The sequence below is a fragment of the Trichoderma asperellum genome, chromosome 3 (genome assembly GCF_020647865.1).
Source record: "Trichoderma asperellum chromosome 3, complete sequence".
NCBI lineage: Eukaryota > Fungi > Ascomycota > Sordariomycetes > Hypocreales > Hypocreaceae > Trichoderma > Trichoderma asperellum.
This window is the reverse complement of record NC_089417.1, coordinates 430,184-444,958: the sequence shown is the minus strand read 5'-3', so window position 1 is coordinate 444,958 and position 14,775 is coordinate 430,184. Positions and strand designations below refer to the sequence as shown.

Genomic DNA, 14,775 nt, shown 5'->3' with positions numbered 1-14,775 from the left:
GTGATGCTGGCGGCTGGCTGGATCTCGGGCTGATGACACTTCGTAAACGATTCGCCTCCCCAAGCAAAACAAAACATTTGCCAATCATCACTACCACTCCAGGTCGTAGCACTGCGTCGTAATACGAGGCGCCTGGAGTAGATGCAAATAATCGCTCGCCCACGCAGTAGGGGTCTTGTTTGGAACTGCCGTTTAATGCCCATCCGCCCCTTTAGTGCCGGGTCAGTCTTATTACACTCACCCATCGTGTTTCAGGGCGTAGAGGTGCACCATACCACATGCCGCTAGATCGAGCGTGTGTGCCTAGATATCCCGAAATTTGATGGCTGCAACGTGGCGCAAATTGCTTTTTACGGCGCATTCCAGAGCAGTTACGGTACGTCAGACGGGTTGAGGGAGCAGAGCGAAGGTGAAGTCGGAGGGTCGAAAGGGGGAGCATCGAGCACCTGTCAACACCACGTTATGGATCATGAGGACGAGACAGAGACGGATATACTACTAGTATCAAGCAAGGACGCATTCTATTCGTGTTTCGTATGCATGTGGTGTGTGCAGTGCAATCAATGCAGCGGCTGATCGAGTGGAGGCTTTCCCTGCTTCTCCAAAGATTGCTCTTGGTCATCGTGAAGGTGATCTTGCAGCGGGAGGGTGTTTTGGTTGACGCAGCGTGAAAACGACCCCTGCGCCTGCATGGGAGCTAGACAGGGAGCCTGCGAATGGATGCACCTGCGACTCCGCGCGTCTTCCATCGGTGGCCTACATAGTATATGCCGTCGCAATAGAGTTACCTATTGAATACCTAGGTGCCAGATGATGCGAGGAGGAGCTGTCGTTGCAGCAGCCCAGTCCTTGTGCCATCAGGCAGAAGCGGTCCTGTACAAGTGAAGCAGGGCAGGAAGATGCTGTGCTTGTTGGATAGTAGAGCAGACTCTAGGCAACCTGACAGGCGACGGGACTGAATAGAGGCCGATTCAATGTTGCTTTCACCATCTGCAGGGCATCGTATCCAGCCGTTCAAGCCCTTTGACGCACCTAAACTAGCCTGCATGTCAACATCTCAGCTCTCTCTGTGCCGCAACGAATTATCCTTCCAAGCCACCGATGGCCGGCAGCCCCTGGTCTGGCCGGTTACATGCAGCCATTGTTTTGCACCGCCTGCGAAGCTTCGTGCACCTCAACAAGCTGAAGGGTGTGGCGATGAGCAAGAGTTGCCTTCACACAGTATAAGCCCCATGACACAGTGCCGGGAGGGAGCCCTTTTGGCCCCATCTCTTCCATATTGCTTCTCCTCGAATTCTACAGCCAATGGCTCCATCCGGGACTCCGTATCATAATAAATGCAATGCCTGGGTCATTTCGCAGCAAAACAGAGCAGAAGCCGCGGAAAATAGGGGCCGGCCTCTTTTGTCTTTTTTTTATTTTTTTTTATTTTTTTTATTCTTTTATTATAGAACGTCGAAGCATGGCCAAAGACCCGGGTTTGTTCAGGGGGAGCAAGAAATAGCAGCCAGAGGAAGAGAATGACAGGCAAATGAGATGAGAAATCGGAACCGGAAGCGAGAAGGGGATGCAGGTACATCTGATACCCCGCTGTTTTGCTGCGACAAGAGGTAGATTCATTAAAACGATAGATTCCGCAATCGCAATAAACCGCCTACTAACCTGTGACTATTCCACGGTACCGAGAACCTCCCAGCGGCCGGGGCTGCTAGGCCAAGGCGCAGGTACGTACACGTATTAGGGCTCTGGCTGCTGAGCTGAGGGTACCATATGCAGTGGCGGCACAGCAGATATTTTCACGTCCGACGGAAACGGGAGGTGGATGCAGCACAAAACAGAACAACAACAATAAGAACGAGGTGCAAGAAGGCGAAAACGGCAGCTGGGGAGAGAAACAGAGGGAATCTCACGCTGGTATAACAGCAGCTCGTTTACCTTATGCAAGAGCCGTTTGCTCCCTTGCTTCATTAGATTGTCATTAGATTGCAGGCGGTACTCGATACCTTTTGCGCGAGCGGCGCATCAGCACTGTTGTGCCCTAGAGTCCAGCGCCCTAGCACAGGCCGCCAGGTACGGGGAACCTCCAAAATTAGGGGTCTGCGCCGTGGTGTTGCTTTGGGCCGTAATCTGCCATATGCACCTAGCCGGTGCTACCTTTCGCCTTGGTGGCGGCCCCTATCATCTCACTTGTACCCCGGCCATCTGGCGCACCCAAGTCGACAGCGCGGTGGGGCGGCAAGAGCCTCCCCCCCTAGTAGGTTATTACCCGTACTTAGGATTATGCTCTGGCGTGCAATTTTTCTTTTCCATTAGCCTGGCTCTCCAACTCTCGTACTTCGTAGTACTGCTCGCTTCTCTTCTCTCCTCTCCATCGCCACCTCTCCTCTCCGTCGCTCTCTCCTGCGAACCCGCGACATCCAACGACGTCGTCAGAGCCGCTTGCGAGAGTCGCCAGTCGCCAGTCGACGCCCAGTTTTGCCGCCACCTCTTGACAGCTCCTGGAACGCGAGTGTGCTAGATTACGCCTTGGACTCCGGATACAGAGCTCCCTGGATCCGACTTTGGCCTCCCGCGCATCTTCGACCTGATCCGGCTGGCACAGTTTGAAGCAGGGACACCACGTTCCCAGATTCCTCGACCGTAATTTCTCGGAAAAGAATCGCGAGCACCAAGCTCGGTGATTCTGCTGCATTACTCGACGCGGCGCCCAGTCGCCTTCGAAGAAAGGAAGAAAAGCAAGAGTGCTTCAACAAACTTCGGCCATCTTGAATTTTTCTCTTCATTATAGACTTCACTCCCTACCTCTACGCATTGCACAGAGCTAGCTAGCTAGCTTTGCACTGCCGACTGCACGACTGCTCTCTTGTTGGGTTGGCCTGGGCTGCTCCCCCATCTCACGTTACGACCGTCACGACTGAAACGATCCGATCAAACCAGACTGTGCATCATCTATGCTGCCATTTAATCGTCCGTCTCTATCGCGTTTTTGAGTATATTCTTTTTCTAGTGCGAAGGCCTGGAACCTCGTTGTCACGCCGATTACGTGGTCCTTCTCCGCCCATTTATTTCGCATCATTTTGACTTTTTGCCCCTTTGCGTATCTCCGGAAAACGCTATTCACACCGTAGTCGCAATAACTACACATTGGACGGTATTACGATATGGCCCAACAGCCTCACGATATGACTTACCTCGATTACGGCACGGCGACCAACCGGTCGCCCAGCTCCTCGAGACAGAATTATGGCTTTGCCCCTGGCCTGACTATGCCCCGCCAGACGCAGCGAACCTTCGATGCACCTCTGCCCTCAAACAGCCTCTACTCCTCCGATAGACTGGCTAGTAGCTATGGAAGCCGAGCTATGGATACCATCGGCGGCGGCGGCGGCGCTATGCCTGGATACATGATGGACAACAGCCAGACATGGAACTACAACGGCGCCAACGTGGCTACCGTTGGAGGCGCCGTGCATGGCTCACAAAGGCAGCGAAGCGTTAACCGTCGAGCTGCTTTGCCTACTGTATGTTTAATTCCTTCAACAGCCTTTTCCTTTGAAAAAGCGAAAAATGCGTTACTGACTAACAAGATGCAGAATTGGACCGAACATGGCGGAATGGGTATGCCTAACCTTCAGTCTTACTCGAATGGCCTAGCTGGAGCTCCCATGTCCAATGGTGGTCTCCGTGTTGATGCTCCTGGATCTCACCCGTCCCCCAACAGCCTTCAATCCGTCGGAAACGACGCTGATCAGCTGATTCCTACTGCCATTGTTATTAAGAATATCCCATTCGCCGTGCGCAAGGAAACCCTTGCTTCCATTATGCTGGATATGCATCTTCCCCAACCCTACGCCTTCAACTATCACTTTGATAACGGAGTTTTCAGAGGCCTCGCCTTTGCCAACTTCCAATCAGCCGAAGATACTCGTATCGTTATTGAGGCGATGAATGGAATGGATGTTCATGGCCGAAAGCTGCGAGTCGAGTACAAGAAGATGCTTCCCGAAGCGGAGCGCGAGCGCATTGAGCGAGAAAAGAGAGAGCGTCGAGGTCAGCTGGAAGAGCAGCACCGTGCTCCTATTTTACACAACCAGAGCTCGCTTCAGAGTTTGGGTGGAATGTCCCAAGCTCAGGCGCGCACCCCGTCTGCCGCCGCTCCCTCTTCTGTTTCTCATCTCGGTAGGGTTTTTGTACACATATCAGTTATTTCATGATTTACTAACGAACAAGACATAGGCGATATTGATCTGAACGACCCCCAGACCCTTGAATTCTACACCGAACTTGTCATGTTCCGAAGAGATGATTCACGTGAAATCTTAGTGTTCCCTCCTGGAATTGCACCCGAACACCGCCGGTCCATCCACATTCTCGCCCACCACATGGGCCTTGAGCACCAGTCCATCGGTGAAGCTGATTCCCGACAACTTACTGTGCTCAAGCGACGACAGCCCTCACCTACTGCCGATATCCATACGCCCCCTGCTAGCAGCTTGGATGTTCACAAACGCGGTCTGAGCCGGGCTGCCACATTCGACTTTGCCGCCGACCGAGAGTCTCGAGCAGCCAGCAGCAACTATGCCCATCTTGTTGGTCGACATGGCCCTACGCTTGAACTTCCCGGAAGCCCAGATGGAGCTGGAATCCCCAACAACCTACGAGCTGCCAAGAGCTTTGCCGACCTTCGCTCGTTTACCCCCAGCCCCTCTCAAGCGTCATCAAGCTATCTGGCCCCTGGCAGCGGACTAAGCGGTATTGCGCCTGCCTCGACTGCTCGATTTGGCGACTATCTCAGCAACGGCAGCCAATCTCAGAGCGGAAACCCAAGCACACCCGGTGCAAAGAATGACAATGGCCTTGTTAGCGGCCTCAGCGGATTGAGCCTGTCTCCTTTTGAGGCAAGCGGGCTGCAGCCCCAGGCACGGAACACTCCTGGTGCTATTGGTAGCCAGCGACCCAGCGCAAACGGCAACGGCACTTCCAAGGGTGCCCCCGAGAGACAGCCACGTGGCCCAGAATGGGAGACATCGAACGGCTTTGGTCGTACTCGAGCAAATGGCCACATGCAGCGCGGTAGTGGTACGTTCGATCACGCCTCTTACGCCACTTGATTTTAGAAGCTAACATGAATATTAGATTCCTCGGACAATGGAGCTCGTGTTGGCACCAGCTCCACTAATGCTTCGCGATATCACTAAACCAATACAACACGCGTCTACTCGCTCTCTTCTGTGTGCTGCATGCGGCTTACTGAGAGAGCTGATGGACTGCCCTATGGGGGTTATCGGAGCAGGCTTTCTGCGTCGCATCCCTCGCCTTGCCCTCACCCATTGCTTTTTATGATTTGTAATATTGATTTTCATCAGGACGACGAGGGTTCTTGGCGATTCCAGGACGACTGATCAAAATAGTGGCGTGCATTCGCTCTAGGTTGCCCAGAGAGTCAGGTTTTGGCCAAGTTCAACCCTCGTCGCTCCGTAGCTGGTTTTTATGATGATGATGCCACCCCCCGATGAGAATGTGGAAAAACAGGATCAGGATACAAAAAATTTTGTTCGACAAATGGGCAACCGTTACGCAAACGTTCATGATTCGTTTCCGAGCGCAATGCCTGGAATATCCCCCTTCGAGTGTACTCGTTCAACCAGACCTACGACCGATTCTTGACGATTATGACATTTATTTTCACGACTTTTACGTCTAGACAGCTGCAGCGAATCCACCTCGTCGTGCTTCGCATCACATTGGCACTGAGTGGAGTGGCTTCGGCGACGATGACGAGCAGTACCTATACCCAAAGAGAAAAAAGAATCTTATTAATACCCCCATGTCTGACGTCCAGATACGACCGTGACGACAACGAATTGAGCATCCCAGCTTCTTGTATATGCAAGTGGTAGGCTTGGGATGAGAGTAGCGATGTGTATGTTGGAATGAATGAGTTGATTGGAGATGATTTGTGAGGAGGCGAAGAAAAAAATTATCTCCCAGAAAAAAGATGAAATTTCTCTTTGGTGCTTTATACGAGAGTTTATTGCCTCTGCTTGCGTGGATTAATAAGTCTTGTCTCCGCCACTGAGGCAATTCCCGCGTAACGCGACAGAGAAAAAAAAGTCAACTTCGCTGAGAAGGTATAATTTTTTTTTATGGAGGCGTTGACCAGGCAGCATTTTTTTGGGTTTACTATATTTTGGATATTTTCTTGTCTCTTTCCTTCTCGGAATATGCATCTATGTGAGATTTCATTCTTTCTTTTTTGTTTCTTTTTTGTCGAAGAGAGGGGATTGGTGAAGGGAAAGAAGAACTCCGTGCATCCTAGATAGATGCAAAAGAGGAAATGGGCAAATTTATAAACTCATACAGGGCTATACGATTTAGCAGGAACATGTGAAAGAAAGGAAAGAAAAAAACAAAATGCGGCAAAACTTTTTTTTTTCGCCGTCCTAATTTTTCTGTTGTTTTAGTTTTTTGTAAATCTTTTTTCTTCTTCTTTTTCTTCTTTTCACGACTGTAATTGTTGTATTAGTGCCACCGAGAGCTTCTTTTTCTACCTTTTCAATTCAACTTGGAGTTTTAGTTTTTTAGTTATAATCGAGTTTGAATGGTTCATTTTCTATCCAATTGTGCATGTATTTACCTAGACAGGCGGGCTTTTCGCTTCACAAATTTCCTTTTTCTTCGACATACAATGGAGAATTAATTCTTGACTAATTTTCTATACGCACGAATTTAGTTTTCTTTACTGGGATTCCGTCAAGCTTCCTATTGACAGGACGCAATGAAAGTCATACGCTGTCCAACTTGCAGCCCTGGTTAGCGTTGACGATGTCTACTTATGCTTATGTTTTGCTGACTCGTTCTCGAGATAGGTAATCGGATCCACTAAATGTGGGAAGATGGTCTCTTGTCTCAGGGTCAAGTCGTGATGTAGTGCTCGTATCGCAAAATCTGCGGATGACGTAGCCTGTACGGGCATTATTGTCCGCAAGTTGAAGGTTATATGCGGCTATGATTGGCAGATGTTGACTACCCCACTGAAGCGTAGCATTTTGAAATTTATATCTTTTGTTTTTCGAAACAATTGAGTTCGTTCCTTTTTCTTCTTTTCTCTGGCGATTGTTGATTGATATTGATAAGACGTGCTATCGTCGCACTAACTTCGCTGAAACTTGGATTCCCCGCATCAAATCGTCGATGCAATCGTCAAGACAAGAGAGAGAGAGAGAGATACAAGACACTTATTAACTTATAAGTCGACGACTAACAAGTGACCATGGCACCGACCAATAAGCAATGGCTTTCTAAGCTGGATGGGGTTGATAAGCTGGAGTTTACGGAGGGCGAGGTGCCCGTGCCGAAGGACGGAGAAGTGCTTGTCAAGATTCATACTGTGAGCTTGAACTACCGAGATATTGAAGGTATGTCAAGGCAGTGAATTTACTTGGTCGGTGTCTGTTGATGATACATGCGTTGCAAATGCTGTGAGTTGACACCTTCTGTTCTAACTTGGTTGTAGTCTGCGAAGGCCAGTATACCCACCACTCAAATCCCGATGACTTCAACGCCGGCATCGTTCCTTGCTCTGACATGTGCGGCACCGTTGTTGAGAGTAAATCACCGCTCCTCACTACCGGCACACGTGTCATGTCCATCTTTTCGCAAGCCCATCTCTCTGGAGCCCTTAAGCCGTCTGACTTGGCAACGGGCCTGGGCCTGCCTCTGCCCGGTGTTCTGACCGAGTACAGATGTTTTGATGCAAAGACTCTGGTTAAAGTGCCCAAGTACCTGACGGATGAGGAGGCTAGTTGCTTGCCGATTGCGAGCGTGACGGCGTGGATGGCGCTGAACTGGATGAGGCCTATTGGTAAAGCCTTTCAGGCGGTGGAGATATATGGGCAGAATCCGGAAGAGAAAAGGGTCGAGACTGTGTTGCTGCAGGGCACTGGAGGGGTGAGCATTGCGGGGCTGCAGATTGCAAAGGCGGCTGGGTTGAAGGTCATCATTACGTCTTCGTCAGATGAGAAGCTCGAGCAGGCGAAGAAGCTTGGTGCGGATCATACCATAAACTACCGTACTTACTGGGAGTGGCAGGACCGCGTCTTGGAAGCCACGGGCGGCAACGGCGCCGACTACATTGTCGAAGTGGGCGGTGCGAAGACTCTGCGCAAGAGCTTTGATAGCGTGGCCTTTGGCGGAACGATCAGCTGCATCGGCTACGTGTCTGGCAAGGAGGATGAGAATAATGACGGGGACAAGGGTAAGGCGTCGAGCTGGAATAAGCTGAATGTGAATGTCTTGGCGCTGCGGAAGAACGTCACGCTGAAGGGGCTGATCAACGGCGGCAAGGACCGGTTTGAGGAGATGGTGAGGTTTTACGAGGAGAAGGAGATTCGGCCGGTGGTGTGTAAGGTGTTTGGGCTGGAGGAGGCGAAGGAGGCGATGGGGTATGTGCAGGCGGGGAAGCACTTTGGCAAGGTTGTAATTAAGATTGCGTGATGCTGTGAGGGTATGAAGAAGGGTCTTGTTGGTTACTTTAGAATAGGTAGTATAGATGACTTGGCTTGGTTACTCTTTAAGTACTTGGATTACCTGGTATCTTTCCTGTGCTTCCTTTTGGCTGTGTAGGTTTGACAAACTCCGTTGATAGGTACTCACAAAGACTGTTAGAATTGTATTGTTAGCAAAGTCAGGGTGCATGATAATGTTTGCGTCAGTATTACTTAGATGTTGAACTTTTTCAGATATCGCAACGGTATCTAGATGGGCTTGTTGAGTTGTCATGGATGTAACGAGGTGTGGCATTTTAATTTAATCTCTTATATGAATAAGAGGGGAGACAAATCAAGCAGAGAAACGGTACATGGTGATTATCGCAACGGTAGATGGGCTTGTTGAGTCACCATCCATGTAACGAGATGTGACATTTTAATTTAATTGAATAGACGGACGAATAAGAGGGGAGGCAAAACAAGCAGAGAAATGGTAGATGGTGGATATTATCTCTATTACTACGGGTGGAGCTGATATCAATATACAACAACGTAGTTTCGTGTTAATGAATGCAAAGTAACATATCTTTCCCCCTCATCTTCACAATTTTGTAGACTTCTCCAATACTCCCCTATGCCTGTAATATATCATATCCTAGCAGGCCGGTCTGACAAAAAATCCCAGTCGACCACTCTCATTCCTTTTTTCTCGTTTACACTGCGGGGTGTGGCAGTGCGACTTGACAGGCTGTTTTATTGGACGACAGAGTTCCTTTTTGGGACTTATCTGGGGTAGGATTGCAATCAATAGTCGCAGCTGAACAGCCGGCTGCCTTGAATATTGATGAACTGGGTTCAGCTAGTAGAGAAGGCAGCCATCACATGTGTGTTTATCATGCTCTCTTTACGCTATTGGTGAACGACAGCGCCGTGAATGCGATACTACGAAAGCAAGCTACTCCCCATAAGGACTGTCTTGCATACCGGTTACGACAGTGTGCAATAGAGATAACGAGTAAAGGGTATTTTCCTGTTTCCTAATTATTTATAACTTGTTATTATTATGAATGAAACAAGCAGGTCCTGTTCATTACAGGATTGGCCACTTACGTTTTGGAATTTAACGGAACGTGTCTCGAGCTTGCCTTTAGGTTTTGGCCAGAGAAGTCGTTATCTCTTAACTTTGTGACTTTTTGAGAGGCAGATATGGAGTGCTGCTAGCAATTACTGTTATTGTTGTCGTTTTGGTTTCATGTTTGAACTTTGTTATTTGCTTTCGTGACCCATCTCTACTTATTCTTTCCTATATGCAATACAATTTATAATGTTAATGCCACTGTTTATGTTAAATGTTACACTTTGAGTAATAGTTTTAGCGAAATAGTCCGCGATGTAATGCCTACCCCTCTTTTCGAGAGAGCCTTGCCCTCCACTTGTTGACGGAAAAGTGATATGAGATGGGTTACATCAAGTACTAGGGAGCTATGTGTTTGTTTTTGGATCAAGATCATTTGCATAATCCTACAAGCCTCATTCCATGCGCAATCACAGCTGCTACTCAATATTTACTACATCAGGCATATGGTCAATCCTTGCTCCCAGTGGCTCAAATCCGGTATGTTATCTGGCACGAGCCAAGCCAATCGCTCAAGTCGGCACTACACCTCTCTTTCTCATGATGTAAACAACCAAGTCTAATGACGTTAGTAGGTTCTAAGGATAACATGGATTGTATTTACGGTTACGGTTACTATAGGTTCAACATCAGCCGCAAGAGTTATACTTAGCCTCAGGATCCCAAGTGTAATATAATCTATTTAAACGGCACCCTCTTATGCACCTCGAAAATGAGACCTATCTGAACTCTGTAGTCATACATATTACAATTTACTGCCTGCTTCTGATAAGAATGACATCGGTAATCTTGATCCAAACCCTCATAGCTCTAATAAGCTTCATCGTCTACTGGCAGCTATTACGCAAGCCTAAGAAGAACCTACCACCCGGCCCAAAAAGAGTGCCCCTCATCGGCAATATTTTCGACCTCCCTCCAGATGGCACTCCTGATTTTGTACACTGGAGATCAATTACGGACAAATATGGACCAATTGCTTCCATCACGTTCATGGGGCAGCCTTTGATTTTGATTGCCAGCAAAGAAGACGCACTTGAGATTTTGGAAAAGAAATGTTCCACTTCATCTACGCGCCCGAATTTCGAGTTTGGCAACTATGCTGGATTTGGAGGCATTGTTTCTATCATTAAACATGGAAAAGAGTTCAAGTTTCACCGAAAACTCATGCATAAAGGCCTTGGCACCAAGCTTCTAGTGAGCAAGTATGCGGATACACAAGAGCTACACGCAGGACTGCTGGTGCAGGACACGCTAAAGACACCTGAAAACGTCATCAAACACCTAGAAAAGTAAGTCATATGTAACGTTTTGCTATTATAGGAACAGTGATGGCTCACGCAATGCCTTTGTATGTGCTTGGCTAACTCACATTTAGTCATGCAAATGCGGTTATGCTTAAACTCTTATATGGCTATAATATTAACCCCCACGGAGATGATCCATTAATACAATTAAATGATCGCGTAAATATCAAATTCTTCCAGGCTGTTGATGCTTTTGGTCGACTTGTCGAGTACTTACCTGGAATGAAGCGGCTTCCAGATGGATTTCCTGGCACGAAATTTAAGGCCGATGCTGGGGAACATTATGCCCATGTTCAAGCTTGGGGTGAAGAGCCTTACAGGTTTACTCGTAAACAGATGGCAAATGATAAAGGCATGGACTCATATGTCGCGAAACTTGTCCGAGAGTACATTGGTGACACAAAGGAACCAAACGAAGCTGACGAGCATGCTATTATTTGGTCAGCGGCGGGGTTACAAGTTGGTGGCGCAGAAACTACAGTCACAACTATCACTGGCTTCATCTTGGGTGCTATTATGTTCCCTGAAGTTCAAAGAAAGGCGCAGGAAGAAGTCGATCGAGTAACTGGGGGCACTCGCATGCCTATTATTGCAGACCGAGAGCAGATGCCCTTTATCAATGCCATAGTCTCCGAAGCTCTTCGCTGGTTCCCAATTATACCAATGGGATTCCCTCACGCCTTGTCAGAAGACACGTCATACAAAGGTTACGATTTACCCAAGGGGTCATACCTCGTATGGGCAAACTGGGACTTCTGCCATGATCCCTCTGTCTATAAAGATCCCTACAAATTTGATCCGGAACGCTTTCTCGAGCCGCGGAATGAGCCGAACCCAAAATGGACCGTCTTTGGGTTTGGACGTAGGATATGTCCTGGGCGACATCTCGCCGACACAGCCTTATTCCTCAACATAGCTAGCTTGGTAGCCTTTTTTGACTTTACCAAGAAAGTTGATGAGCAGGGCAATGTGCTCGAACCAAAGTTGGCGTTTGACCCTGTGAGAAGCGCTGTTTCGAAACCTGCGGCGTTCCCATTCAAGGTGACGCCACGGAGCGAGAGGCATGTGGAGTTGCTCAAGGCTTTGGAAAAGAATTATGTGGTTGAGGAGAGTGACGCGAGGCTATTAGGCGAACTACCAAGCTGATGGAATTTTCTAAGTATTATGCGTACTATATAGCCTACCTATTGGATTATCTGAACTGATTCGTGTTGAAATCTGGAACATGGAATTATCACCTAAGCATGCATGGCTATATATGGTCATGTCAAGGGAATGGGAATAGTGCAGCTTATCGGTGGAAGAATACTCAGCTTGACTATCTAGTGCAGCTTATCGGTGGAAGAATACTCAGCTTGACTATCTATGTTCAGTCTCAGTATAATATCATTTTTATTTGATTCAATTTGGCCTGTGCCAGCCATTTTTGTGAAGCATAACACTCGTAATTCGCTCTCATGTGGACAGGCTGCCGTGGCTCCATGTGGATTCGTTGAAGACCCATATTATATCTTTTTTGTGTCAAAGGAGTGCCAAGATTTAGATGAGCAGTGTCACTGGCGCATGCAACTCATAGAAGTGACAATGCGCTGTGCTATGGGGATATCGATGTTTTCGACGCTCAGACCACACTTCTGACCATCAGCTGAGGGCCAACAGAAAGAAAATATTATTAATGGCTCATATTCCGAGTTGGAGTTTGCTACTACGTGCCGTTTAGTTTATGTTCGTCAAACTTTTATTCTCGCCTGGAAACCGAAGCGATTCCGTCTGACCATCAATTTTTCGTTAAGCTGATATTCTGAACTTGAGCTCTATACAAGTCATAATCCTTCATTGTTTACTCCCCTAATTGTTTCAATATTAAGGCTATGACGGAATATTTGCACGATGGTACCATCCAAAGCGTACGGGAATATGAACCAAGCCTGCCGCCCCCTTATCAAGACGAAGACACCTCCCTACCTCCATTACAAAATGTACCATCACTATACTACCGTCATTTCCCTTCATTGATGATAATGCACGCTGGATGGTCGAAGTCTTTCACAATAAATGATGCGAAATCGAACGAAGTTCTATACCTGGCAGAATTCCACCCTTTCGGCTGGTTCTGCCCAAAGCCGCTTGGCGCAAGAGGAGGCTTCATTTTGCACAACGGCGTCGCTCGTAAAGACCCTATTCTTGCCGCAGCTGGTGATGTCACTGTTTTTGAGCAAAAAGTCAATCCATTTGGCAACGAGAGTAATATTTTGCTGCCGCCACTCCCGAAGAAAGACAATGTCAAGGCTTCGACAACAGTTAGCCAAACCGAGACGATGATTGGAAAATCCACGCCAAATAACGGCGTTGCGTTCCAGTTTTCAATTGAAGCTGGGCGAAGCATGAGGAGGGAGAAGTTCGAATGGAGAAAGGTCAGCGAAGGTGGCAACGAAAGCGTCGCGTGGGAGCTGATGAGACACCCCAGTGCATCTCGAAGAGTCCCCCCAGAAGGAGAAATAATTGCCAAGCTCTCATGGCTGCCCACCTCCTTGATAAATGTGGCCAACCCATTGAGTCCCAAGCCTATCTTTACACTACAGCTGATGAATAGTCTGGAATCTGGCCTGTTGGGAGAGCGCTGCATTCTCACCGTGGTCATGACTGCGCTGAGATTATGGCACTTGCGCATAAAGGGAAAAGATAAAAGGTCTTACATTAGAATTGGAGAAAAATGACAAGGTAGATAGGTTTTGAGAGCTTTTGGAATACATTTAATCCAAAGAAGGGACCTTTCTTCATTTTTTGCAACAGTGATTCTAAATACATGTAATAGACTATTACTTCGCTAGAGCAGCTTCATTATTTACTCTGTCAACTAGCTAGTGTTTATCACGAATGTCATAGCATATAAACAATAGCTTACAATGATATCTAAGATTGCAACCCTTGTGGAGGCTATTGATAACCAGGGAGCAGCCTTTATCGATACCCTGAAGCAACATGGAGACAACAAAATCCGTGGACTAACGCGGCAATCTGAAAACAATGCTGCTAAAGCTCTTCACAATCCAGGTATATAACTCACCAAAGCAGATGTAAAAGATTAGTAAATATTAAAGAGATTTTCGAACAGATAAGCCACTCACAAAATCCGACCACCACTTATCAACAGCTACTTCATGAAGGACTGGCCCACCCCCATTTGTCGCAGCACTTACAGCGGCATTAGCCACTAATATGTCTGCAGGACGGCCATATCGCTCCCGAATACTAGCGAATAATTGTTCCACAGCAGTCTCGTTCGTTATATCCAATGCAACGAGCAGTGTCTCGACTTTGGGATTAATTCGAAGAACTTCGGCCTCCACATCTTTCAGCTTAGCCTCGTCGCGTGCAACGAGGACTAAACCGTGAGCTCCTGCCTTGGCCAGCGAGGGGACGATTCCCTATGAATAGTACTATGTGAGTAGGATGGTCTATAAAGATGTGAAGCCAGCTGGCTACGAACCCTGGTAAAGCACGCCACTGCTGGCACCGAGTTTGCTATGCTGTAAGGGGCAATAATGGGATAAACAAAGTATGATGCTGAGGAGCTAATATTGACGATAGTGGATGGTGTATTTGTATTTGGGGTAGGACGGGACGATATAAAGCATTTAACTAGGCTTTGAAAATATATGTTCGTGGATTTCTAGCGCGCTGTCGGCTGGGGTGAAAGTATTGATCTCGTTCTTCGCCTATGCAGCTGTTCACCTTGACTCCGATACTCATGTTGGGCTGGGACCCATACCGGTGCCGGTACAATGTTTAATTCTAATCTCCCACATTAGTGCGTGGGATCACCTTATGCTGTAGGATCTACTTC

The 14,775-nt window shown here is 47.8% G+C and overlaps 6 protein-coding genes across 6 annotated transcripts; 4 read left to right on the top strand and 2 right to left on the bottom strand.

Moving 5' to 3' along the window:
- Positions 1–3,161: 3,161 nt before the first annotated feature.
- On the top strand, positions 3,162–5,198 carry TrAFT101_004748 (uncharacterized protein; the record flags this gene model as incomplete). The annotated part of the gene is made up of 4 exons (XM_024905842.2): positions 3,162–3,521; positions 3,594–4,179; positions 4,237–5,079; positions 5,137–5,198. 4 exons carry the CDS (start codon positions 3,162–3,164, stop codon positions 5,196–5,198), a joined length of 1,851 nt encoding a protein of 616 aa, XP_024759883.1.
- A 541-nt stretch (positions 5,199–5,739) lies between these two features.
- Positions 5,740–6,976, bottom strand: TrAFT101_004747 (uncharacterized protein; the record flags this gene model as incomplete). The annotated part of the gene is made up of 2 exons (XM_066127275.1): positions 5,740–5,788; positions 6,855–6,976. The coding sequence occupies 2 exons, from the start codon at positions 6,974–6,976 to the stop codon at positions 5,740–5,742; spliced, it is 171 nt and encodes a 56-aa protein (XP_065983386.1).
- Positions 6,977–7,273: 297 nt separating this feature from the next.
- Positions 7,274–8,496, top strand: TrAFT101_004746 (uncharacterized protein; the record flags this gene model as incomplete). Its single annotated transcript, XM_024908317.2, has 2 exons — positions 7,274–7,418; positions 7,517–8,496. 2 exons carry the CDS (start codon positions 7,274–7,276, stop codon positions 8,494–8,496), a joined length of 1,125 nt encoding a protein of 374 aa, XP_024759884.1.
- Positions 8,497–10,143: 1,647 nt separating this feature from the next.
- Positions 10,144–12,333, top strand: TrAFT101_004745 (uncharacterized protein). Its single transcript, XM_024904047.2, has 2 exons — positions 10,144–10,913; positions 11,000–12,333. The coding sequence occupies exons 1-2, from the start codon at positions 10,324–10,326 to the stop codon at positions 12,072–12,074; spliced, it is 1,665 nt and encodes a 554-aa protein (XP_024759886.2). The 5' UTR covers positions 10,144–10,323; the 3' UTR covers positions 12,075–12,333.
- Positions 12,334–12,799: 466 nt separating this feature from the next.
- Positions 12,800–13,645, top strand: TrAFT101_004744 (uncharacterized protein; the record flags this gene model as incomplete). Its single annotated transcript, XM_024909930.2, has 1 exon — positions 12,800–13,645. The coding sequence occupies one exon, from the start codon at positions 12,800–12,802 to the stop codon at positions 13,643–13,645; it is 846 nt and encodes a 281-aa protein (XP_024759887.2).
- Positions 13,646–13,933: 288 nt separating this feature from the next.
- Positions 13,934–14,681, bottom strand: TrAFT101_004743 (uncharacterized protein; the record flags this gene model as incomplete). The annotated part of the gene is made up of 3 exons (XM_066127274.1): positions 13,934–13,990; positions 14,057–14,356; positions 14,664–14,681. The coding sequence occupies 3 exons, from the start codon at positions 14,679–14,681 to the stop codon at positions 13,934–13,936; spliced, it is 375 nt and encodes a 124-aa protein (XP_065983385.1).
- Between the last annotated feature and the right edge of the window lie 94 nt (positions 14,682–14,775).